Genomic DNA, 27,893 nt, shown 5'->3' with positions numbered 1-27,893 from the left:
ACTCACGGCAGGCGTGGCCCTAGCCTTTAGTCAAGGCGCACGCGGCACACCGGATAGCACGCACAGCCCCAAAAATGTAACGCACGAAAAAAGACTATCACCGCGAGCGGCGAAGCCGCGAAGCGCCTTTACCATGTCGTTTTGGGGGCCTTATTTCTTTACATTTGCCAACGATTTCGGTGGGAGAAAATGTAACGAATTTGCATCAAACGAACTTGTGACGTCATGCAAGTAATTGTGGCTTCTTATTGGCCAGCAACTCACCACGATAATGCATTATGCATAACATTTTCTCCCACCAAAATCGTTGGCAAATATAAAGAAAAACATGAGGCCCCCAAAACGAGTTGGTAATAGTCTTTTTTCGTGCGTTACATTTTTGGGGTTGTGCGTGCCATCCGGTGTGCCGCGTGCGCCTTGACTAATAGCTAGCGTGGCCTCGGAAGACCCACTAACACCATGCTCAAGACGCTGATCGAGGATGCAGGAGTAGTCAACAGGGAGGAGCTAATCAGCTGTATCCAGGATAGAGTTGTGTGGCGTGTCAGACATAGAGCCCGATGTTTGAACATGCGGCAACGCGACAACATGGGTCGACCGAGTGAGTGAGTGAGTGAGTGAGTGAGTGAGTCTACGATTTACAAAGCGTATATTAGAACAAAAAACATATTAAAACCCATGCTTGGTTTACAGAAACTAAACTTTAATACAGAACATGGTTCGACTAATCGGCTGAAATAATTTTTAATAGCAATAACAGTTCATTATTTTAAAGGATTAAAACAGTGTTGAAGTATATAGCCCGCCCGAATTATTTAAAACAAAATAATAATACAAACAACCATAACAAACTCTGAACATAAAACCAAAAATAAAAAAAAGACAAAATGGGACTTTGCTCAAATTGTGTTCGATTAATGTTTACTCATTCCTGTATAGGATTAAGTCAAGTAAATAATTGACATTTGTACCATTCATATCTAACCACCAACCAATACGCTTAAAGTAGTAAACAATTAGCATTATTATTACAGAGTGTGTTGTTTTAAACTCAATGTTATATCATTACTTGTTGAAAACCGTTATTGTTACATCTTAGCTTGAAATATTTTCGTTTGAAAAACACAGTTCAATTAAAAAATCGCAAGGGCGGTATAACATTAGTTATATTGTGTAAAGACTTTTACAAATAAAAACAGGTATACCTGTATGGTTAACATATACATAAGAATATAACAAAATACAATGTACGACTAATTAACGTACATATTATAACAATTAGACAGACTCTCAAGTAAACCACATGCCTAGTCTGGTAGCCAAGCCCCTCAAACTTAGTAACATCTACATGTACTTAGTTACCGACTCCACTGGTTTCCGTTGGTCTGCTCGTAATAGAGAGGTTTCGCTGAGTCGCGAAAACGAATACGCATACAGATATCGAATCGTACGCGTTCGCGTCAAGTGAGCTGTGTAGTTTTGTTTCTCAAAATTCAAACGAATACCCTCAACTTGAGGCTCAAGAGGGCGCTATTAACCAAATGGCTGCACCCATGGAAAATCGCCATTTCTCTTTTTCTGAAGCATGGTGGTTAACAAATGTCCAACTACATCCATGTGATACCTCTAATAGACATGGTGAAAACCTGGTACATTAAACAAATAACAATCCGCTACAAAAACATGAACAAAATTATACTCGTTGTTTACTTACGTTTATGTCGACTATTTCTAACTTGTGTACAACGGTTATACGTCACATGGACCTCAAAAAGTGATGACGTATTGTGACGTATCCGCTCACGTTGGAGTATCGGTGACTCTGCGAAACCTCTCTATTGTTTGTCAATATTCACCAATAAGCCTTTTCAAAGTATGGCGGACATAATGCTACAACACCGTAAGGTTTGGGTAATGTTGTAAGTATACATCCAAACCATACAGTACACTCATAATCACGCCCGCCTTTCCTCAAAAAGGGTGTTCATCATCCAGCAGATAACCGTGGCCTTCTTGCTCCTTCCTGTAGCGTCTCCGGCACCATCTACACATCTGCACCAATGAATTTTTTATACAAGCGAAGCATCCATGTCTAGAAAGAACCTTGATGCCAGTCCAGACGGAGCTTACTAAAAATACAAAAGAACATAAACAAGTGTTACTTGATTGTGTTGAAGGCAACTACAAGCAACATATTATGAGGAGAAAGGAGGACAATCGGAAAAACGCCCATCGCGTTTTGAGAAATTCCTTTATCGGAGAAGATGTTCGTCCTCCAAGCAGCAATTTTAGCACGAATACAGAATGTCTGGTCGAAGAGGGCGCTTTACCATAATCGAAAACCTGGAAGTTATTGCCGGCTAGTTATCATAATGAGAATTAACTTGAGTGTTGAATACTTACATGCGACGAATACAATAATGCTGATATTCAGAAGAACCAACGTCATTGCAAGAACTCCCTTTCTATCTTCTACAATTGGCCCATAGTCATTTGGCATGAGGAGTAAGGACGCCGCCAACATGTTTATGAAGATGATACCAAGCGAGCACATCTGAAGCCGCTGCTCCGCGGCATCCTTCATTGGTTTCAGGTAGGCGTGGATGAGCAGGAAGAAGACAGACAAGAATACAGACACAAAGAGTGTGAAGTGGTCCTCGGGTCCGAACAGCAGTATGAAGAGCGTCTGCAGGATCTTACGGGTAAGTTCAATGATCTCCCAGTACCAGAACTCAGCTTTGTAGTTTTCACACAGAAAACTGTCCCAGCTGATTTTGGTATCTGGCTCCAAGGTGTCAGTGTCAGTCCCTTCTGACTCTGTCGCAAGGTCATCAGTATCATCTGTCCTATACAGGGTGGGATCGAGCAACACTTGAGCGGAACTCTGACTCGAAACATGTGCTTCTGTATCCTCTATCCCATCATTGAAGGTATCGGGTAACACTTGATCTGAATTCTGACTCGAAACAGGTGCTTCTGTATCCTCTAACCCATCATTGGAGGTACTGGGTAACACTTGATCTGAATTCTGACTCGAAACATGTGCTTCTGTATCCTCTATCCCATCATTGGAGGTACTGGGTAACACTTGATCTGAATTCTGACTCGAAACAGGTGCTTCGGTATCCTCCATCCTATCATTGGAGATACTGGGTAACACTTGATCTGAACCCTGACTCGAAACAGATGCTTCATCTTTTCCATTGTTGACCATGCTTTTGCTATACCACAGAAGTATGAACAATGCGAGCGGGAAACCAACAACGTATACCATAGCTGTTTGGGCGGCATAGTTGTAAACATTGTGTTCTGGGCTCTCACAGTCTATTGCGTAATCATACCTCAGCAAGGTGATGTTGAGTTCTTTATCCTCATCCATGTAAAACAGCTTACACCCAGTCGGCAAAAGGCTAATTATAACACTGCAAACACTTGGGTACGACAGAAAGAGCAGAATGACAACAATAAGGAAACACCTTTGTTTACTTTTATTGAGATCATCTCTGAACCGTGAAGACAACCCTTGTGCCGTCGTTAGGTGACGTTTTCTGGATGCGTAGTAACAACAAGCAACAAGAACAACCGCTATGATGAACCCGAAACCGACCAAGAATTCAATGTAAATATTGGGGTAGGTGAAATCCGGAATAAAGCATCGAGGACTAATCAACCAACCAACTAAGCTGACCTCCATTGTCTTAAAGACTGAACCCAATGTCTGCAAATTCCTTGGCCAGGGAATGTCGTCTAGTGCAGAGAATATCTCCCCCATGACTTGGCAAAAACCAACCACGATTTTCCCGCGTGCTAAGAAGATGCTCACAATATTTCGTTCATTCCGACGATGCCTTCTATATGCATCCCACACAAAGAAACCGACTATGATGCAAACAGCAAGCAAGATGCAGAAGACTTCTACAGCAAATAACGGCCACTCAGGACATTCCAAACAATGGCCAAGCCAAGAGTAATACTTGTTTGCACATTCGGAACACAGCCAGCCCTTGTAGCCTTCACTGCAAGTTGAGTCGATACCAATTCCACCATTTGGACACACGTCGTCGCGGGAACATTTGTGTACCTGGGGTAATTTACCGCCAAATCTCTGCGCACTTCTGTCATATGAGTCATTCATAATGCATATATTGTTAACAAATTTCATATAGGAATCGTGGTTTTCCTGCGAGATCCGTTCTTCTTGTGAGGTCCAGTTCCACGTCCACCAGTAGCCCGGAAGAAGATGTTGATATTCCCCGGAGCAGTTGAGCCCTTCGTGGGGACACTGATGACATTCGCCAAACCGGTCAGTGCGGTAATAGTTGTCCACACACGGACAAGCCCGGAACCCTGCAGTGGTACTTTTATCTGTTCCTGTTGGACACACCTTACAATCAGTACCTCCCTTGCCGGGTGAAGCTTCAGGTGATACGTACGTTCCGATGTTGCATATTTCACACTTCATCGTTTCGTTTTCTGAATACTGACCAGATACACTTTGGTAAAACCCGCCTGTGAAAAAATAAATAAAAATAATACCATTATAACAAAATTAGGGCAGTGGACACTACTGGTTATTACTCAAACTAATTATTAGCATGAAACCTTACTTTGTGACGAGTAATGGGGAGAGGTTGATGGTATAAAACATTGTGAGAAACGGCTCCCTCTGAAGTGCCATAGTTTTCGAGAAAGCAGTAATTTTCCACGAATTTGATTTCGAGACTTCAGATTTAGAACTTGAGGTATCGAAATCAACCATCTAAACGCACACAACTACGTGTGGCAAGGGTGTTTTTTCTTTCATTACTATCTCGCAAGTTTGATGACCGATTGAGCTCAAATTTTCACAGGTTTGCTATTTTATACAAATGTTGAGATACACCAACTGTGAAGGCTAGTCATTGAAAATGTCCAATAGTGTCCACTGCCTTTAAACAGACAAAAGGTCACTACTTGTCATGCCATGTTACCTGGCGGACACGGGGTACACCCTGCTGATGAAGATACTCCGTAAGTCCCCTGCCCACAGGGCTTGCATTGACGCTCAAACAATGAAACTATCAGGCATTCTAAACCCGCAGGTGATAATTGATCTGATGCCGAGTACCTCATATCGAATGAAGGTATGAAGTTATCTCCGACTAAATCCCTGTGAAAGAAAACATCATTACACAAATTAAATGTCAAGGCAAATTTAATTTCTAAAATTAACGGACATAACCTGGCTCCATTTCCCGCCTCTATTTCCCGCCTTCGTGCATCACCAATCCACATCCACAGTCTTACGCAGCATGCATCGTCAGAGTCCAGCTTTCCCCAGAAGACGATCAGAGCATACTGATCGAAACGTCGAGTTGAAACCAACGGTGCTTTTCAGAACCACCCCAACTCATTAGAGATAATCATTGCATGGTGTTACCGCAAACCTTTCTATATCGTATTTTCACCATGCAACGTTTCAAATCCGACATAACAGTTGTTTTAATAGTTGTTCAATTTGCACCGGGGATAAAGAATATATATTTGTTTACCCATACACCGATGTGTGTTACTCAGTCCTTTCCCGAGTCATGTAAAAAAATATATCACATGCATGTTTCTCGGATTTGAACCTACGACCCTTGTATTTCTAGAACAGTGTCTTACCAACCAGACTACCGAAGTTGTCCGGTACGAGGCAGAGTTTAAATCAGAAATATGATTAACGAGTGAGGATTATAATTAAACAAAAAAATACACCAGCAAAGAAGCAAACACACAAATTGAACAAAAATCACACTACGATTTTCGACAGAAGAATTGTTCATACAAACAACTCCAGTCTTGGTAACGACTTTTCAGGTACTTACACAATTATGTCAGTCCGGACCATGTTTGGTGCTTGTCGTAGACTTTTATCCACAGATCTTTATATAATACCATTAATAATAACAACAACAAATAATCAGAACATTGATATCAAAGGTTTGTATGTTCACTTATTGTAATGAAAAGGACAACCAATTGAGTTTTATTTTGCAATTTGTTTGCAATGTTGTTCACGGTTGAATAGTTTGTTGACATAAAACAAAAAATTATGGGCGGTTATGTTTGTTTTGTTGTATTCATAAACAACTCAGACAGTTTCAAAAGTATTCCTTTTGGTGGAGAGTACGTCATGCGGGTTTGTATAACCATTTGCTTATCACCAATAAAAAGTGTTGAAACATGGGCGTGACACGCGAGTTTGCACCTGTGCTTATAAGACAGTTTCGTCATTCATATTGGTCGAGAGGAACGGCCGAGACAGTTGTGCCACATCACGCGATACGCGCGACGCGCATAGCATTCCCTTACAAGGAGTTTTTTACACTAGGGTCTTTACTGGATGGGTGTTGTGTTGAAAGAAATCATTGACCATAAGTGTTGATGTTTTTTTGACCGAAAAGGAATTTATGAAGCGGTATCAAAGTGTGTTTTTAAAAGAGGTTTTCAACTAGTGGTTTAAACCCGCCGAGGCCTGCCGTCGATTTCACAAAGAGTGAGAACTCGTCTTATCTGGTAACTCGTCCTGACTTATGATTAATCTTAAGGTCTGCGTGCTACAGTGCAGGGTTGGGACTCGTTTAAGTCCTAAGATTAATCTTAAGTTAGGAGAAGTTTTGTGAAATCGACGGCTGGTTCTTGATAACCAAGAACCAGACCTCGTTGGGATTAAACGATTAAACCACTAGTTGAAAACCTCTTCACCACAAATCAATTCCCTTAATACTTACACATAACAGTCCGGCCCCAAATCTGGCCAGATGGTATCCTTTATATGTTTTATGGGATTTCCGTGCATCAATCTAATAAACATGATAACAAGCTTTAAATACAATTATGTTTTCAAAATAACTCACTATGACAAATAAAAACATCGGGGAACTGATGGAATAATGTTATACTAAACGCAACATATTACACAAATCAGACAAATATGTGACATGATTACTGCACGGGTCAGATAAAAAAAGAACATCCCTTCATTATGAGTAATGAGAGAGGTTGGTAGTATAAAAGATTGCAAGAAACGGCTCCCTCCGAAGTGACGTAGTTTCCAAGAAAGAAGTATTTTTCCACGAATTTGATTTAGAGACCTCAGATTAAGAATTTGATGTCTCGAAAACAAGCATCTGAAAGCACACAATCCCATGTGACATGGATATTTTTTAGTTCATTATTAACTCGCAACTTCGACGACCAATGGAGCAAAAATTTTCACAGGTTTGTTATTTTATGCATAATGTTGAGATACATCAAGTGAGAAGACTGGTGTTTGACAATTATCAATAGTGTCCTCTGTCTTTAAGTAATACATGTAGTGTTGCTGTAATATTTCTGCCACAACCTTCCCATATCAGTTGACTTACATTTGCTGGAGTGTGTCTCCTTCCGTAGCGAACGGTCTCACTCCAACCTCTGATAAATTACCCTGAAACATCACACTGGTAAACGAGGGGAGTAGCAAGAACAACAAATTGTTAAAATTGTCCACTTTTAGTTAGCGGCATCATAACCTCGGCTTGACTATTACTACAAAAACATTCACGTCTGAACATTAAACAACATATTTCATAAGCCATTCACATTAATGTGCTAGTTGTACATCCACGCATGTGTACCAAAACTAATGGGACACTTTTGGACGCTAGGTGGCAGCAGACTCACCAGGTAAATTTCCATTGTTTACGTAGTTCTGAGCGTGCGCACATGACAGAGAACAATGGATTTTCCTGGTAAGTCTGCTGTCACCAAGCGTCCCAAAAGTCTCCCATTGTTTGGACTCGTGCAAAAGAAAATGTCGAAATGACGATAGATACAATTTAACCTTTAATTGGAATTAAGGCCGAGTAAGAACTAAAATTTTTGTTCCGATAAAACAAGTCATCTTTCTGAAAGATTGTTATACGAGAACCAGAGTTTTTTCAAGTCTTCTAATTAAGATTATACCCTAACACCAGAGAAACATTGTGCTTCTTTACTTACAGGTATCTGAGGCTTGTCTCATAAAACTGAAAGTCTGCCAATTGCTTTATCGGGTTTTGATAGATGTGTCTGCAAACAAATCGAAATAATAACAAGACATGTTAATACAACGCCTATTGGCTTATTTTGTGTTATGTAACTCTTTTTTGGTTAAGCGCATACGTACTGGAAAATTTTGGGGATTTCGGCTCGTCAAGTGCAAAAGATGCAGCTTAAACAGGTACAGACAATCACACACACAGAAGAAACACACACACACACCCACACCACGTATGTCTATGGTGTCAACCGACGGCTTTTCTTTGTTCTCCCATTATTGTCTGGACATTGTTTACTTATCAGATAGATGATAGATGGATGATATTTTGTTTATTTCTTTTTAACATTCGTGGCCAACGGTCAAATTACAGTAAAAATTACAATTCATATAAAAATAGTTTACATACAAAAATAGTTACGTATAAAAATATACTGCTAGCAATAGCTTTGGTCACCACCTTCCACCCCAAACGACCCAAACTTCCCTCAATTCTCAATAATAACATGCCAATCCTTCACTCCTCCAGCATGTAACACCCAGCAATCCCCGAGGTTCACATGGTTGCATTCCGCCGCCCTAAGAACCTTGGTGACATCCTAGTCAGGGCCAAACTTCCCCCAGGTACAGTCCGAACACAACCCTCGACAGTACCCGTTCCAAATGCAAAACGCGTCTGCACATTAAGCCCTCACTTAAGGTGAAGAGTCATACCACTGGCTCTTCATACAACATCAAGACCGACTCTGAATGTAGCACGTCTAATGTAGCCTATGTAATATCATGTAAGAGATGTGGGATACAGTATGTGGGAGAGACTAAGACCTAACTTAGTCTTCGCTTTGCGAATCATGTCTCTTCCATAACGACCAAGAAACCATACCCAGTCTCTATCCACTTCAACAGCCCCAATCATAGTGTCATTGATGTTGAACTTCTGGTGATTGAAGCTTGCAATGGTGATGACACACACCGCAAGAATAGAGAATCACACTGGATTCACCAACTTAAGACAGTCAGACCCTTTGGACTTAACATAAACACTGGTGTTAAATAACTTCCCATTACCCTCCACTTCACTCCTGCCTGATAACTTATATGTTGTATATATTCTGTTCATAAAATATAAATGAATTTTTTAGGTGTTCGGGCCAACAGCCCGGAACACCTCTTATTTTTGTTCGTTTTTTTTTCTTTTTCTTCAAACTTCTTCTTCTTCTTTTTAGGTGTTCGGGCAACAGCCCGAACAACTCTTTGTTAGGTGTTCGGGCAACAGCCCGAACAACTCTTTGATTTTGTTCGTTTTTTTTTTTTAGGTGTTCGGGCAACATCTCAACTCTGTAAACGCCCCACAGCCATGACCCCATTTCGATGTTGTCTTCCGGGTCATAAAAGGGGTTGAAAATTTCAAAATTCACGTCTAAAGAACAACGTAAATCCCAAATTGGTATGTGCATAGACATTGCACGTAGGCATACACACAACGTGTAGTGTATTAGCGGTGCAGCAGAGTCGCGCTCCAGTGATCATCCATAGAGCGCGAAAAAGCTTCATGAAGAATAGTCTTCGTTCAAGGCGGTTAAAACATACATGCCCCTTACAGTCTTTTCTACAGTCGTCAATATTTCCTAAGTTTATATTTCCTAAACTACATAAGCTATTTTGACAATCTATACATCATATAATGGCTTTACGTACTTTACAGAAATGGATATGTTGGTGAACTTTCGTTGACCTTTTGACCTGTTTAAACCGGAAGTGACTGTGAAATGATTTAAAGGGGCGTTGTTTATTGCCTTTTAGGTTGAAATATACATCCTTTGATGCTTTACTATCACAGCATACAAGTCTGGCAAAGGTTTTGGTTTAAAACAAATATTACCGATGACGTCACCAAACATACACTTTTACTAGAGTAATCATGTTGTTTTGACAGTTTTTGCAATTTGAATCATTTATTACAAATCTTGAGAACAAAGCAAGGTATAATATTTGTTTTTTAATCCAGGCTTTTACTCCCGGAAACCGAACACCTTGAGTTTGTTCACAAACTCTCAATCTCTAGTTAAAAGTAGTTTTTATGAATTCATCGCTATAACTATCTGATGTAAGTAACCCCCCCCCCCCCCCCCCCGTTTTTCCACAGGTCCCTCATACCTATTTTTAAAATCATCATACCTTTAATCTTGCTATTTTTATTATTTGACCGTTGTTAGTTGCATCATGATGCGACTTGCTCTCCAATCCTACCCTTTCATGTTTCCCTGCATTGTTGTCGAACAATAATATTGGTTCATAGCCACCAATCTTGTTTCTGAAATACAAACTTTGATTGGCTGGTATTTTCCCGCTTTTTTCTGGATCATTCCCTTAATCCATTTACCCTCTCTTTTTGTATAAATTGATATGTATTTGTTTGTGTCACAACTTATATATAAAATAACGAACCTGTGAAAGTCTAGGCTCAATCGGTCTTTAGAGTCGGGAGAAAATAACAAGAAAACCCACCCTTGTTTTCGCACGTTTCGCCGTGCCATGACATGTGTTTAAATATTAAATCCGTATATAATGTTTTCTCAAAAAGTAAAGCATTTCATGCATTAATTTTTCAAGAGCAGTATTTCACCATTACCTTCTGTAATTCCTCTAAGTTATTTGTAGAGCTGTGAACTTTTTGTTCTGTACCGACAGTGTCCAAAGGTGTTAAGAAATAAGTAAAAACTAAATCGCTATTATGCATAACAACTTACAGAGACACCAGAGAGTGAAATCCCTTGAACATGGTTTCGTCCAGAGTGGTGATGTGATTGCGCTGGATGTAGAGGTCAAACATATCGCTTTGGTTTCGTAGAAGTTCCCTGGGAAAAGTTGACAGTTCATTCATTGATAGATCACTAAGAAAAAAAAAAAAAAAAAAAAAAAAAAAAAAAACATAAACATTTTTGGTAAACCTTTTGATCGATTACTGGATACGCAAAATGAGCAGGGCATTGTGTTGAAAACACTAGTGCGCCCCGTCAAGCGGTATATAACCAATACATTAATGAGTATTTTCTGTCCACTTGAGCCATCAATCAGAATGCTTGTGTAAACGTGGTTTTGAAAAGTGTTTTACGAAAGTGTTGTTTAGTGTACATAGCGTCATCGGCCACCATGTTTGATGATACACAAATGATAAGTGCACGTGTTTACGCGCTTCGCACGTATTTTATATAAAATAATAATAAATAAGGGAATCAATGTGTGGTGAAGAGGTTTTCAACTAGTGGTTTAAACCCAACGAGGCCTGGTTCTTGGTAATTTTACCGAGACGAAGTCGAGGTAAGTTATCAAGAACCAGGCCTCGACGGGTTTAAACCACTAGATGAAAACCGTTTCAACACACTTTGATTCCTATTTATAAATACCTTTTCGGTCAAAAAACACACTTTGTGGTCAACAAGTAAAATAAAAGCAACATTTATAATTGTTCGACGATTTATTTCCACACAACACACCCCTCCAGCTATGCAATGGTAAGGCCCCCGGGATCGGGTAAACAACTGCTTAGGGGATGCTGTGCTCGTCGCGCGCACGTGATGTGGCACAACTGTTTCAGCTGTTGCTCTCGACCAATATTAATGAAGAAACTGTCTTATAAGCACAGGTGCAAGCTCGCGTGTCACGCCCTTGTTTCAACACTTTTTACTGGTCATTAACAAAGATTTATACACACCCACGTGACGCGCTCTCCACCAATAGGAATAGCGTTACTATCTTAGGTACTTATGAATGATAATTTTATATCTATGATCCCGGCAAATGGAAACAATCCATCAATAATAACAGATGTAAACCCCATTTATATCGAAAAGTATAGCTTTCATTTTCCGGACAGGTTTTTGCATCAAACAGAAGATAAATGATCTATAGAATGTTTGCTTTTTGAATGTGGATGTGGACAATTGCAGCTCGAAATCACCTGTTTTTTAATCGATCCTTTAACCCAGGCTTGACTACTTACAGCGAAAAACCAATTTTCAAGTTGGCAAACAAGTCATTCGGTAGTGACTCATCCTTCAGCTTGTTTGCAGCGAAAGATCTGGAAAGTAAAAACATGAGATGAGTTCGTGAACAACGTTTTAATTTAATTTTCAAAAGGACTGGACTTGCGATAATAACAATTACCATAGTTACATGTTACAAGTTGTGTGCCATGTATGCTACAATCAACACATGCAAGGTATACAGTGCTCTCAATAAACGTTGTCTCACATTAGCGGGAAAAAAACCAAGATCCCGCGAAAGGCGACGTACGTGAAAACCCCAACATCGCTGACGGTTGGGAACGACATTCAGCGTCAACACGACGACATGGGACGGATAGCTGCGGCAGGGAATCAAGTTCCTAGCGGATTCATCAGCGGCAGTTTGACACTATTGATAAGTACTCAAAATAAATACACCATAAAGCCTCACTTCGTAACAAGAAATGGGGAGAGGTTGATAGTATAAAACATTGTGAGAAACGGCTCCCTCTAAGTGACGTAGTTTTCGAGAAAGAAGTTATTTTCTTCGAGTTTGATTTCGAGATCTCAAGTTTAGAATTTTGAGGTTTTGAAATCAAGCATCTAAAAGGACACAACTTCGTGTGACAAGGGTGTTTTTTTCTTACATAGTTATCTCGTAACTTCGACAACCAATCGAGCTCAAATTTACACATGTTTGTTAGTTTATGCATATGTTGAGATACACCAAGTGAGAAGAATGGTCTTTGACAACTACCAAAAGTGTACAGTGTATTTGACTGCACTCGGTCTAAAGCGAACTCTATAAGGTCTTCCAACAAGTTGAAAAACAACAATCACAAACATCGTAGCTTCTGCCAGTCTTTAGTATTTGTGTATTGTCGAAAATGTATCCCCAGCCCGTATTTAAAGGGATTGTGAAATGTTCTTAGAAGTACTAAAACTCACTTAAAACTTCCATAACCCAGATCGTTCTAGATAATTCATAACGGATAACGGATTGACTGCGCTCGTTGTATACACGTTACCACATGTACATGTAAGGTCTCAAAACACTACCTGCAATGTAGTATTCGAGAACTGTTTTATTATGCACATAATTCTCGTTTTGCTATTAATTTGACTTCGGAGAAGGATTTATCCACATGAGCATCAAGTAACAAAAAGTTATACTTACAGATATCCCAATCGATTAACACCTTTGAAAGCTGTTGGAGAAACCTCACGAATGTGATTGTTAGAAAAGTCACTGTAAAAATAAATGAACACAAACCAACATTTTGAGCATTGGAACATTGTGTAGATGGTCTGGTGATAATAATAGAGGAAAGAACAGGGGAACAACGAAGAAGAAAAGATATAGACAAACAAAATACAAAAGTAAGAAACGTTTTTGAGCATTATAGTTGTATCCTCATTTTAAGTAAAATTATATTCATAATAAATATTATCATCTTTACGCACGGACATCCCTGTAGCTGACAGTTACATCTCATGAATTAAATATCTTCATTGATGATTGAAAACTCAGGTGTTTCATTTGTTGGTTTTTCATGAACGCACTCTATGAAAACGAATTACAAGGAACATACATTATTTCACTTCCAGTGACAACAAAGCCTACGTCTCTCGTGGTTGATTTGGTTCATTGCTGATTTCATCGAGCACACATTCGCTTACAGATGACCACATCGTGACGTCACTTTATGTTGCAACTCTTTTGTACAATGTCTTAGTATGTGTCAGTGTTCACTATGGCAGTAAATTCTCTTTGAGGTAAATGTGAAATCTTGCAATTCAATAAAACGTAAACAAAGTACAATAATTTTGATTAAAGAATAACGGAAAAGAGAAACAATTAAACTGCCAAAAATGAAAATTATTGAGAAAGTATTCAAAACCTAACCAAAATATAAAACTTGTTTTTATAAGTCTTGTCAAAAAATAAAAAATAAAATAAAAAAGTAGCATTTGTCTTTCAAAATTAATTTCGGAAAAACCATGATACTAATGAAAAATACTCACACACGGTTCAGTTCTCGTTTCGAGTCTGTCTTATCTGAAAAAAGTCCATCTGGAAGTTCCTGTATATTGTTTCCAAACAGTCGTCTACAATTGATTGATTAAACGTTAAAGAACAGATCAGCGTTAATGACCAATGATAGTTTAAAGGCACTGGACACTTGGTAATTACTCAAGTATAATAATTATCAGCATAAAGCTGACACACTCACACATTATGCTGAAGGCCTCCAAGTGTGAAGCTCTTAATCCGTGTCAGTCGACTTTCAATAATGTGTCTGCAAGAAATGTTTACACACCAATTACAACCATTAGAGAGACTTCACGCGAATGGACATTCAATGTGAAACAACAGTTTCTTCAATGCAATTCACCTCTGGGGTGGATTTCACAAAGAGTTAGGACTAGTCTTATCTCGAGTTAAGACGAGTTACTAGTCCTAACTTAGGACTAGCCGTACGTTTTTGACATCTCTTAGGACTAGTCCTAAGTTAGAGACAAGGAAATGTGATTAGAAACAATGAAACGTGATTAGAAACAAGGAAATGTGATTAGAAACAAGGACATGTGACTAATTACATATTCCAAAAGCTTCCACCGCCAAACATAACTGGACTCAGCTCTGCAATTCGGTTGAAGTTCAAAAGTCTGCCAAGGGAAGAAAAACAAACATAATTATTGTATTAACTTGTTTATAAAGCAGACGCAAATCGTTTTTTTTTTTTTTTTTTTTTTTTTTTTTTTTTAATAAACAAATTAAAACAACCTTCGAAACCAAGGCTTCAGCTAAGCCTCTTGATTTGGCCAAACCAGTAACTTTGAAACATACACATTTGTCACAAAACTTCAAACGTTCGTGGTTTCAAAAACACATTCGGGTGCAAACTCTGACCTACATTTTCCAAACCGGCCGCCATTTTCATAAAACAAACTCGTTGACACACTTTCTTGTACATTATATGTACTTTATTTACACAACTTTGGTTGGGCGCCAAATATGCTGTCATGCTAGCAACGGAACGAATATCGAGACTAGTGTTGATCTTCCTTCATTGACTGCTGTTTAAGTGCACTTTCAAAATCACACTGGGCTGCTTATAGTAATACTAACTATGTTGATCATTTAAAGTGCTCCAAGTGTCAATGGTGACACTCTGCTATGCACAATGACACTAAACAACCAAATGTTTAAAGGCTTCTGTTTTGAGATGATTTTTATTTTATTTATTATTTGAACAAGTATCTGCTAAAGTGTATCAATGATCCCGATGACAATACTGTTTCTCCTCGCTTACTCACCAGGGCTCAATTTCATAGAGCTGCTTAGCACAACAAAATATGCTAAGCATGAAATGTCTTCCTTCATAAAAACAGGATTACCAACCAAATTTATATTTGTTTTATATTTATATTGCTTGTTACTGGTACTCAGCTGTTGTTTGCTAATCCTGAAAATTACGTGTAAATTTACTTGGTTATCCTGTTTGTATCAATGAAGAAATGTTATGCTAAGCAAATTTGTAGGCTAAGCAGCTCTTCGAAATTGGGCCCAGAACCAAATCATCCGAGCACTTAATAATCTCCACTGTCATCTTCTTGACATAGAACTCAATTTAATATCTTGCCTCACACATTCAAGGCTACAACTATTAAGCTTAAAGACAGTGGGCACTATTGGTAATTGTCAAAGACTAGTCTTCATAGTTGGTGTTTCTCAACATATGCATATAATAACAAACCTGTGAAAATTTGAACTCAATCGGTCGTCGAAGTTGCGAGCTAACTATGAAAGAAGAAAAAAAACATCCTTGTCACACGAAGTTGTGTGCTTTCTAATGCTTGATTTCGAGACCTCAAGTTCTAAACTTGAGGTCTCGAAATCAAATTCGTGGAAAATTACATCTTTCTCGAAAACTATGCCACTTCAGAGGGAGCTGTTTCTCACAATGTTTTATACTATCAACCTCAAGGGCCCAATTTCATGGCTCTGCTTACCGACGAATTCTGACCTTGCGATCAAGAATCACAGCTTACGTGAAAGCTTCGAATTTCTGCGTTAGCCTTGTAATTGTATAATGCCTATAGTAACGTGAGTACGCACGCGCATGAGCCAAAATTCGCCGCTAACCCGTGAAATACGCCCCGTGAGCACATAATTCCCTGCTTCCGCAAGCGTCGATTATGTGCTTACGGCAAGCAGAGCCATGAAATTGGGCCCAGGCCCCAGGTCCATCTTAATCACACATACTCTATGCCTATATTCCCCAAAATGCGTGCCGGAGACAACGCCTTTTCCAGCTGCGCACCACGTCGATGGAATTCTCTGCCAGACGAGTTAAGGGACACACATCTGCCATAACTCAAACGCAACCTTAAATGCAATGGACATTGCTATGTTATCAAAACACTCTCGTGATTTCGAGTAGTGGGGAGAGGTTGATAGTATAAAACTATGTGAGAAACGGCTCCCTATGAAGTAACATCGTTTTCGAGAAAGAAGTAGTTTTCAATAAATTTGATTTCGAGACCTCTGATGTAGAATTTCAGGTCTCGAAATCAACCATCTAAAAGCACACAACTTCGTGCGTCAAGGTTCATTATTATCTCGCCACCTCGACGACCAATTGAGCTCATATTTTCACAGGTTTGTTATTTTATGTATGTATGTTGAGATACAGCAAGAGTGTCCAGTGTCTTTAATCTGTTCAATCTCCATAATTGTATTGTTCGCTTTACAAATTTGTATATTGTAATAGTAATATTGTGAACTTACATCATGGTGTACTTGGACGTAAACAAACCTCCGGGTTCTATTTGACCTATTTTGTTCTCGTCCAATCGCCTGTAACCAAGAACACGTAAGAACAGTAAACGACCATTAGGTATGGGTGAGTGTGATCGTTCGTTTAGCTCTTGTCATCGGCTCACCCGAGTGAGCGCTGCGGGGTCGACCCAGGGAAGCTAAACGGACGCACCCTATATTATGTCATGGCTAGTGGGGTAGATGGACTTCATGTGAGTTAGAGGATAGGTACTTACTTGTTTATAGGAAGTTGAACTGACAATATAAGATCATTGATAATTAGCTTTCCAGTAGCCACTAGAAAGTCACTACAAAGTGCAAATATTTAGTAGTTTATATTTCAAAATCTGTCGCTTTTAAAGAGGGCTATAGTATCATGATCAAATCATGGAGTGTGAGAGCTCAATTCAGTTACTGCAATGAGTTGACTACTTTCAACAGACTTGACACAGGGGAGGTGCCATTGCATTTATGGGTGTGAGGAATGGTTATTTCTTGCACAGAAACCACTTCCGTTTTCTCGACATGTTATTAAACCACAGTGAAGTCACGTTGAATGTCGTTGGTAGTTTTTAAAATAAAAACAATTCTACCCAGACCATATTATAAGCAACACAATCACAATTCATTTTGGAAAACCGTTGACCCGACAGTTACACAACGTTATGCGTATTAAACAAATCAGTATTGACAGCCATGTTTGTTTGATTATTTTGTTGTATGCAAATGTTTATCTTAACATGTTAATCTCGTCTGTTTTAGCTGACCTATAATCAAAGGTATTGCATGTGTTTAACGCCAAACGAAATGATAAACTACCACGACGTCAAACTGTTCAGTTTGATTGTTTACTAGAACTACAACGTGGATGTTTTAATAAAAGGGAAAACACACTTCAAAGGTTGATGTTTTTTTTTTGGTAGGACAAAAACACAATATCCACACATTTACATTAAACTTATACACAGATTGAAGATAATGATAGAAGAAAGCTTCCCTAAAAATACTACTTGCTGAGGTGCTGCATTTTTGGACAAATGAGTAGAACAATGTCACGCACATAATTCCCCTCAGTGTTCATAAGACGAACAATTTTTAGCATGTAAAATCGTATTTTCATGACATTGTTTTACTAATCTCTCAAAAACTACAGCACATCAGCAACTAATATGTTAAGGTACGCTTTCTACTATCATTATCTTCAAACGATGTAAGTTAAATGTAAATACATGTATGTGTACATTGTGTTTTGTGCTACAAAAAGTAACCAAATCCTTTGAAAGGAAAGTTAAAAAATAAGGCAATATACATAGTAAATCTTACAGTTTGACTAAGTCGGTGCAGTTTCGAAATGTATCCCTTCGAATAATTTCCAAGTTGTTTCTTCTGAAAGATCTACGGAGGAAAACATGCCAGTACAAAAACAAATAAGTTGCACAATATATGCGTCCGTATGCATATCTGTCGGTAAAGTCATTTGTGTTGTCTGGCTCATAAATTCGTTTCATCAGCTGCTGGTCGTATTTTTTTTGTTTTCTGACTGGCTCATAAGCTGCCGCATACTCATTGCATTTGACATTATTTTACCCTTAACCGACGCTTGAAGTCGGCGACTGGCGGTGGCAGGGGTAAGAATACCCTCACCTCACCCTCACCTCACATGTCTTTGCTTGTTTGCCTTTTATCAGTCTACTCGCAGGTCACTAATCTCCTTTGTGATTTATCTGCATAACATGCATCATTTGTTTCGTGCGTGACCTCTGTGTGACTATTTAATTAGTCAAAAGGGCTTCTGGAATTCGGCCATTTTCAGCCTTTTCTGAAAAGTCTCAACAAAAATAATGTACCAGTAAATTGAAACGTAGAGCATATATGTCGTTATGTATACAAACAATCGGCGCAACTCAAGTTTTAAAAAGAGAAATTTGTACGTAAACAATTGCTTCAAAAACAGACAAAAACAAGTCACAAAAACACGGCAAATTTTCCCGTTATGAATGTCGGCAACAGTACCCAATTAGTATGTATGGATAGATCATTTCATATTATACCTGGAAATGTTAAAAGCGATACCGGATCGTACCTAGTCCAGTCAGGATACAGCGATTTCCACCGTTAATCCATATCTCACATTACGAAAAACATCAATTAGACAGAATGGTTTCCCTACACGGGTGATTGGCTGACGATGACATCATCGACGAATATGGCAGCATGCTGTTTTTCGTTGGCATGGTAAAAGCGCTTGTCTAAACTATGAGCTGAATAAGGATCAGCTCATTCATCCCATGGTATAGACGGGCTCTTTTGTTATTGACTAACGCTGCATTTGTGGTCAGGGCACCCTACCCACGAAAACCAGCATGCCATATTAGTCGATGATGTCATCGTCAGTCAATCACCGTGCAGGAAAACCATTCTGTCTAGTAGTTGATTTTTTCGTAATGGGAGTTTTGGATTAACGGTGGAAACTTGCTGTATCCTGACTGGACTAGGTACGATCTGGTCTCGGTTTTAACATTTTCGGAAAGACTATTAAATAATCTGTCCATATATACTAATTGGGGACTGTTGCTGACATTCATTGCGGGCAAACTTGCCGTGTTTTTGTGACTTGTTTTCTTCCTTTTTGAAGCAATTTTTTACATACAAATTTCTCTTTTTTAAATTTAAGTTGCAACGATTTTGTTTTCATACAAAACGACATATATGCTCTTCATTTCAATGTACTTCTACATTATTTCTGTCAATACTTTTCAGATAAGGCTGAAAAAGCCAGAATTTCAGAAGCCCTTTGGACTGATTATAATGATAAACATTTCTATGGTGCTCTACAATATTAACACAGCGAATTATGTATCCAAACTGAGGTCACGCATGAAAAATCACGCCAACTCGGAAAAAAAACGCCACACCGCGGGGTCTACCCAGGGAAGATGAACGAACGCATTCAAACATATGCATTCAAAGTACATAGCGGACCTGAGAGCAGCGTACTGTTTGAGCATAGTGTTTGAGGACCTGTTTGAGCATAGTGGGTGCGCTTTTATCCAATATCAATGGTTGCGTTCGTTTAGCTTCCCGCTTTTGGATAGGGGCACTTGGGGGCTGGCCCGAGGTACTCTGACGTCACCATGAGAGGGGTCACGTCATGATGCGTATTTTGTTTTTCAGGTGGAACGTGGGTAAATATCTGCACACGTCCGTCCTTAAAAAAAAAAAATAGGCGACTTTTCCAGTACGAACGTGGGGTACTTATCAGTGCTGGAAAAAAAATAAATACGCCACTTGGATGAGCACACCGGGGTCGACCCAGGGAAGCTAATCGAACGCACCCATTGTATCCGCTGGATCTGGGAAGCTGGGATCTGTCTTTTTGGACGGTACCTTATCATTGGTGCCTGCAAACGTTTCATTGACCACGGCCCATCAGCGTTGTGGAAAGGGGTTTTACGTTTGTGAGTAATTTCAAGGGGATGGGGTGCTTCGGGGTAGCTTACCATTGATTGCTGGCAGATTTAAAGGAACACGTTGCCTTGGATCGGACGAGTTGGTATATAAATAGCTTTTGAAACCGTTTGTTATGAAATGCATATGGTTAGAAAGGTGTTTTAAAAGTAGAATATAATGATCCACACAAGTATCACTCAAAATTGCACGGTTTTCCTTTTACGTCGCGAACTAACACGGTCGGCCATTTATGCGAGTCAACAATTTGACGCCCATAAATGGCCGATCGTGTTAGTCGACGAGGTAAAAATAAAACCACGCAATTTCGAGGCACATTTGTGTAGATCATTGTTTTCTACTTTTACAACATCTTTCTAACCGTATGCATTTTATAACAAACGGTTACAGAACGCTTTTCAAAGACCAACTCGGCCGACCCAAAGCAACGTGTTCCTTTGAGACCAGTGCCGTTCGCAAATTTGGAACTCACACCGGTGAACTACACAAACAAAATCTTAATAGTGTGTTTGAAAAAGGGGAAAAGTGGTAAGTACTTACACTCTCTGCAACTTGTGACCGTTTATTAAAAACATTCTAATATCTTGCAAATGGTTGTCGTCACCAAGCCTGAAATCAAAACAGTGTAACAGTGTGATAGTAAACCCGCTCAGACAATTCGAAAATTAATTCGATAATGTATTTACTTAAAATCTGCAAAAAAAATACTTAAATATTCACCATTTTGTTTAAAGGGAAGGTACATGTTTGGTAATTGTCAAATACCAGTGTTCTCACTTGGTGTATCCCATCATAAGCATAAAATAACAATCCTGAGAAAGTTTGGGCTCAATCGGTCATCGAAAATGCGAGAAAATGATGAAAGAAAAAAACAGCCTTGTTGGACAAATTTGTGTGCTTGCAGATAGGAAAAAAGACTTATAGCTAGAAGTATTTTATTATTTTATTGAGAAATTACCTCTTTCTCAAAAACTACGTTACTTCCGAGGGAGTCGTTTCCCACAATGTTGTTTACTATCAGCAGCTATCCAATGCTTGTTACCAAGTCAGTTTTAAGTTAATATTTGTTTTGAGTAATTACCAAAAATGTTCCTTCTCTTTAAGTCTAAATATTTTCATAAGTAACAACCGAGACAATCAGAGGACGATATACCACTCCTGCATAGCCATTATTAAATATCCCTGTGGATAACTCTTTAAAGCAAGTGCTTTTAAAACTCCTGAAATACAAACTGGACACATTACCAAAAAGAAAAAGACACCCACATCGCCGTTACTCCACACTGCGACCAACCACTGCTACACGATTTGTTCTTAGCACACTGCACCCAGGTTTTGGGAATTGCAAAATAGCATGTGGGAGTATGCCGTAGCTGCTGCAGAGTGTGATGAACCAATACTGAGGGTGCGTTCGTTTAGCTTCCCTGGGTCGACCCCGATGTTGCGTATTTTATTTTTTTCCAGGACGAACGTGGGCCACACAATTACCCCACGTTCGTCCTGGAAAAGTCGCCTATTTTGTTTGCCAGAACGAACGTGTGCAAATGTTTATCCACGCTACACCTGGAAAAAAAACAGACGCATCATCACGTGAGCCTTCTCGTCGTGACGTCAGTGCACCTCGGGTCAGCCCCAAGTGACCCTATCCACAAGTGGGGCTCTTGGGGCTGGCCCGAGGTGCACTGACGTTACCACGGGAAGGCTCACGTGGTGACGTGTCTGTTTTTTTTTCCTGGTTCGAGGACGAACGTTGGGTAATTGTGTGCCCACGTTCGTCCTGGAAAAAAAAACGCCAAACACCGGGGTCGACCCAGGGGAGCTAAACGAACGCACCCATTATAAACGATCCACTAAACCTTTCGTAGAAACAGGAGGAGGAGACTACCATTCGTAGATCAATTCAATTCAATTCATTATTCACATCACGTTAAAAACGATAAAAAAGTGCCTTCCAGTGTGCATCAATGATAACAAACACAGTATTTAAATAACAGTACAACTGAGCCTAGGACGCTGATGCTGGACCGGGATGCGTGGAAGACGACCATCAGAGTTTCCCGAGACTGACCCGCGGCTTGCTGCATGCACAATATCAATACTTTATTTTCATTTGCGTTAGGCAAATACAACACAAACAGTAATAATAATATTGACAATAATAATAATCAACTTACAGGGAAAGAAGGAGTGGTGGTACTCTAAAAGGCTTCGAAATAAGATTGCTGGAAAATTTCCTGTAATTAACAGAATAAAAGGAAATCAAAACAATCAGGGAAACGCAGTTTCCTTAAACATGTCAGTGGGGTAAATTGATAAACAGTGTTGTAATTGTTTTATGTTATTATACAATTTTGTTTTTAAACAGCCACCGAAATACACATTTCCCTCATTTTACATTTGTCATAAAACTTAGCAATGTCAATTTTACAGCATATAACTTTACATTAATTGTAGTTCTCATAAGGTTTTTTTTGTATTTTGCTTTTAAATACGGGAATCAGAGTGGAATCAAAGTTAAATAAATGCAAACATTATAATTGCTCAATGATTTTTTCAACACAACACCCATCCAGCTATGAAATGGTAAGGCCCTCGGGTAAACAACTCCTTATAAGGGAATGCTGTGCGCGTCGGCGTATCGCGTGATGTTGCACAACTGTTTCAGCCGTTGCTCTCAACCAATAGGAATGACGAAACCGTCTTATGAGCACAGGTGCAAGCTCGCGTGTCACGCCCACGTTTCAACACTTTTTACAGATCATAACAAAAAGGTTTATACACACTTACGTGACGCGCTCTCCACCAATCCAGGAAAAGCGAAACTGTCTGAGGTATTTATGAATTATTAATATTTTGTGCGTATACATTATCTTTTTTGTCTTTCTTTTTTTAATCTAAACATGTATTTTAATCAGTCTTTGGATGGAGTGCGACAAGAATATTTGTTGTTTAAATAAACCAGTAATAACATTCAATGATAATTTGACAGTCGAAATTAATTTTGTATGGTCAGCAAAATGTATACAAAACTACCCACCGGCAGCCGTGCCTATGATTTATTCACTATAACGTTAAAGTCAATACTTACAGGAAAATGAGCCGAGGAAACTGCATCAACCAATCCTCCGGTATTTCTCGCAAGAAGTTCACACTTAGGTCTCTGTAACACAAGTGAAAACAGAACATGGCAATCTAATCGGCCAGTGTCCAATCAAATATACCATAGTTGGTCTTGGGTGCGTTCGTTTACCTTCCCTGGGTCATCCCCTGTGTGTGGCGTTTTTTTTTTCTTCCCAAAGACGAACGTGGGTAATTATCTGCACACGGTCATCCTGGAAAAAAAAAACACGTCACACACCGGGGTAAACGGTTAGCTTCCCTGTGTTCGGCCCGCGGTGCTGACTCGGGTGAGCCCCTGACAAGAGCTAACCGAACGATCACACTCGCCATTTCGTGGTGACGTCATGCATCCGGGGCCATCCCCCAAGTGACGCACTCCACAAGCAGGGCAATGGGGGCTGACCCGGGTGATCCCCTGGAATGACGTCAAAGCTATTCGAACGTATAATACCGGGGACAGACTGGGTCGACCCAGGGAAGATAATCGAAACGCACCCAATGATAGGTCACGAATTACGTGTCTCTGATGCATGACCCATTTCTAGGTCAGCTGACACTGGAACTGATCAAACTTGAATTAAAATCGAAATTTCAAAATAGCCTTGTTTGTTTACTAGTTTTAGTTTAAATCTTTATAAATAAACAACCTTATTACGACAGGGGCTGTCAAGGTCTTACAAAAGTATAAAAACTGTCATCTTGAGATGTCAAAAACCATACCCCTGCCACTTCGTGTATCACAATTTCTATCTAAATAACAAACCTGTGAAAATTTAGGCTCAATCGGTCATCGGAGTCGGGAAAAAATAACGGGAAAACTCACCCTCGTTTATGCACGTTTCGCCGTGTCATGACATGTGTTTAAAATAAATCCGTAATTCTCGATATCGAAAATTTATATTGTTTTAATGGGTGATTGCCCTATTCCCCCGTCACCCCTATGTTCCGACACCCCAATGTTGCGACACACGTATGTTCCGACAACTCAACCTATATTCCGACACCCCTATATTTCGACAACCCAAACACCCCTTTGTTCAGAGTCCCTGCACCAACATTTTGTGTTTGCCGTTTTTCAAGAAAAACGGTGCGACTTAAAGAAACTACACCTGACAACAAAGAACAATAAGTAAAGTACCGAGTATTTTATTGCGAGCTTACTCGGAGAGTCATATAACTCATGTTTAATTTATACTTCCATAACCACTCAACAAATGAAACACATGCCTTAACAAGCAACAAAATCATGTGTGATTCGATTATCTTACATTGACGTCGTGACTTTTAAAAAAATAGTACAAACTCAACTTATGAATGTTGAAACTTATTCCCGGCCGAAATTCGCCGGGAAACATGTAATACAAGTTGCGTTTTTGTTATTGGTCCACATAGTAATATTGTGAGAAGATAACTTGTCGGAACATAGGGGTGTCGGAATATAAGTTCAGTTGTCGGAACATAGGGGTGTCGGAATATAGGGGTGTCGGACTATAATGGTATCGGAACATAGGGATGTCGGAATATAGGCTGAGTTGTCGGAACATAGGGGTGTCGGAACAAAGGGGTGTCGGAATAGAGGTGTGTAACCGTTCACTGAATAATACTTTAATATAAGTCTTTCACCATTACCATTTTTAAACCCTGTAAGTTATTTGTAAATCTGTGAACTTTTACTTGTTTTTCCGTACCGAAGGTGTCCAATGGCTTTAAAGCCATTGCACACTTTCGGAACAGAATAATAAAGTTCACATTTTACAAATAACTTACAGGGTTTACAGGAGGTAATGTTGAAAGACTTCTCTTGAAATATTATTCCATGAAATGCTTTACTTTTCCAGAAAACATTAAAACAATGTACGTTTTCGATGTCGATAATTACTGATTTATTTTAAACCCATGTCATGACACGGCAAAACGTGCGGATACACGGGTGGGTTTTCCCGTTATTTTCTCCCGACTCCGATGACCGATTGAACCTACATTTTCACAGGTTTGTTATTTTATATAAATAAGTTGTGATACACGAAGTGTGGGCCCTTGGACAATACTGTGTACCGAAAGTGTCCAATGGTATTAAAATGTTTATTGTAAGTTGTTTACCATCCAACTTCCATTGCTGGTATCATTATTTGCTATCATGCTTCAAATCCAAGATGGTGGCCAATACCGGCCATTTAGACAAATTTATTTGGAAATGTCGTATATCACCCAAAAGAAAAAAAAACATAACAAAACACGGTTTAAAATGTTTGTTGTATGTTTGTTACCATCACAATTTCATTCTAGTATCCAATTTTTGTTTGCGAAGTTTCGTAAATTCGGATTGTTTTGATAACAAAGGTTTAAAACAAATCACTCAAATCAGAAAGTGAGAACAAAAAACAAACTCAGAGTTAGCAACAGCAAAACCTTACATCCAAACAATCAAATATCACCCAAATAATATGATAACAAAACACGGTTTAAAAAGTTTTGTTATAATATGCATTTTACCATCCCACTTGCAGTTCTAGTCTGCCAAAATTGGAACAATGACGAACACATTGTATATCAGCCTAAAATTGTGATACAGGCATTTATTAGTGAAATGATTAGATTAATGATTTTGGACACACTAACACTATATGTTGCTACCTTGCACCAAGACCATACGGCCAACATGGCTGCCAAAATGGCCACCAAAATGGCTTCCACATTTTGTAAAGTTTGTAGAAAAGGTTTAGATCTTAAGAAAATAATATGCTCTTTCTTGATTGTGTATTGTGATAAATAATGCATTAAAGGCACTGGCTGGATTTCACATAGAGTTAAAGTCACCTGGAAGTGGTATTTTTTCAAAATAAAGCTTTTTTCACTAATACATGTGTTTTGGTGAGTGGAATGTGAATAAACAGTTAACTAAGGTTTTAAAAAATCAGTTCTTATGTTATTTACAAATTTAAGAGTAGACCCCGACCCGAGAGGGCGCTGTTCGTGACGTCAATCGAGACAGACTTTTCCTGCAATGCGTAGAGTAAACACAATTGCAAAGTACATGTACGGACCAAGTCGTGAGTTTGTAAGTTTAAAATGAAAAAAAAAAATATTTTTTTTCCGGCAATGCCGACCAGGTGTATTGCTGCTGAATGCAGAAAAACACTTTTTGAAATGTACCAACTCACGACTTGGACGTACAAGTACTTTGCAGGCAAAGTCTGCCTCGATTGACGTCACAAAAGGGGTAGGCGCAGTCAGCCCCCCAAACAACTTTATATATTTTTTAAACATATAAATCGTGACAAACAACTACTAAACAAATTGTTTTATTGTTCGTAAGCATATACTCTTATGTTTGAAAGAAAACAAAATATATTTCCAGGTGACTTTAAGACTAGTCTTATCTCGAGTTAGGACGAGGTTAGGACGAGTTACTCGTCCTAACTTAGGACTAGCCACACGTTTTGTATATCCCCTAGGACTAGTCCTAAGTTAGGACTAGTCCTAACTCTTTGTGAAATCCACCCAGAATAAGTGTTAGCATAACAACTCGACTTTAATTATTGAAACAAGTCAGTCTGCGAAGTTTCGTAAATTCGGATGGTTTAGATAGCAAAGGTTTCAAACAAATCTCTCAAATCAAAAAGTGATAAAAACACAAATCATCAGAGTTAGCAACATAAAAACCTTACATCCAAACAATCCTAGAAACAAACACAACACAACTTACAGTATCGCAGTGTCGTTTGGAATGCCTGTCGGCAGCTTAGTCAGACCCCTGGTGCTGCAGTCAACTGTCAATGACTGTCTATCGCAATGACAAACCTCACACGCGTTCCCCGTAGCATTAGCTCCAACTAGTCCATTGATTAGTACACAAGCAATCACACCTAAACAAATAGGTCGTAAGACGCCTTTAAATCCACGGTCGGCCATATTGTATAGAACGACCTACTACAAGGCGATCCTGGAGACTGCTAAATCTGCTAATGATTACCATCAAATAGGTTGTGTTGAAATGTCAGATTTATCCGGAGATGTTCGTAAATGTTGTTTCAATCTTCCGTGACCAACTGTCCCGGTCGTTGTGATTGGAACTGTTTAAATATAAGTTTATTAAGGCAACAGCAAAACCACGTGTCGAGTTACCTATGTCAACAACTCTGAAGTGTTTATGTTTAAAGTGACGCACGGAAAAGCGGGTTTTCCCACAAAGATCGCAAAATTTCGAAATACTGTAAGAACCGAGCCAGTATGAATGTTGTTCTGGCATGAAAAGATTGCACTAGGTTAAATACAGTGGACACTATTGGTAATTGTCAAAGACTAGCCTTCACAGTTGGTGTATCTCAACCTATGCATAAAATAACTAACCTGTAAAAATTTGAGCTCAATCGGTCATCGAAGTTGCGAGATACCAATGAAAGAAAAAAACACCCTTGTCACACGATAT

The 27,893-nt window shown here is 39.2% G+C and overlaps 1 protein-coding gene across 1 annotated transcript; it reads right to left on the bottom strand.

Moving 5' to 3' along the window:
- Window positions 1–425: 425 nt before the first annotated feature.
- On the bottom strand, window positions 426–27,478 carry LOC117299491. The gene is made up of 19 exons (XM_033783034.1): window positions 27,171–27,478; window positions 23,433–23,504; window positions 22,519–22,578; window positions 20,885–20,953; window positions 18,200–18,271; window positions 16,847–16,915; window positions 14,653–14,721; window positions 14,286–14,351; window positions 14,077–14,160; window positions 13,229–13,300; window positions 12,048–12,125; window positions 10,795–10,938; window positions 8,008–8,076; window positions 7,392–7,466; window positions 6,756–6,827; window positions 5,850–5,906; window positions 4,971–5,149; window positions 2,404–4,509; window positions 426–2,129 (listed from the first exon to the last, which is right to left on the bottom strand). Exons 1-19 carry the CDS (start codon window positions 27,374–27,376, stop codon window positions 1,972–1,974), a joined length of 3,777 nt encoding a protein of 1,258 aa, XP_033638925.1. The 5' UTR covers window positions 27,377–27,478; the 3' UTR covers window positions 426–1,971.
- Between the last annotated feature and the right edge of the window lie 415 nt (window positions 27,479–27,893).

Source organism: Asterias rubens, chromosome 14 (genome assembly GCF_902459465.1).
Source record: "Asterias rubens chromosome 14, eAstRub1.3, whole genome shotgun sequence".
In the NCBI taxonomy this organism is placed as follows: domain Eukaryota; kingdom Metazoa; phylum Echinodermata; class Asteroidea; order Forcipulatida; family Asteriidae; genus Asterias; species Asterias rubens.
The sequence above is the reverse complement of the archived record's forward strand: the minus strand, read 5'-3'. Positions and strand labels throughout refer to the sequence as shown.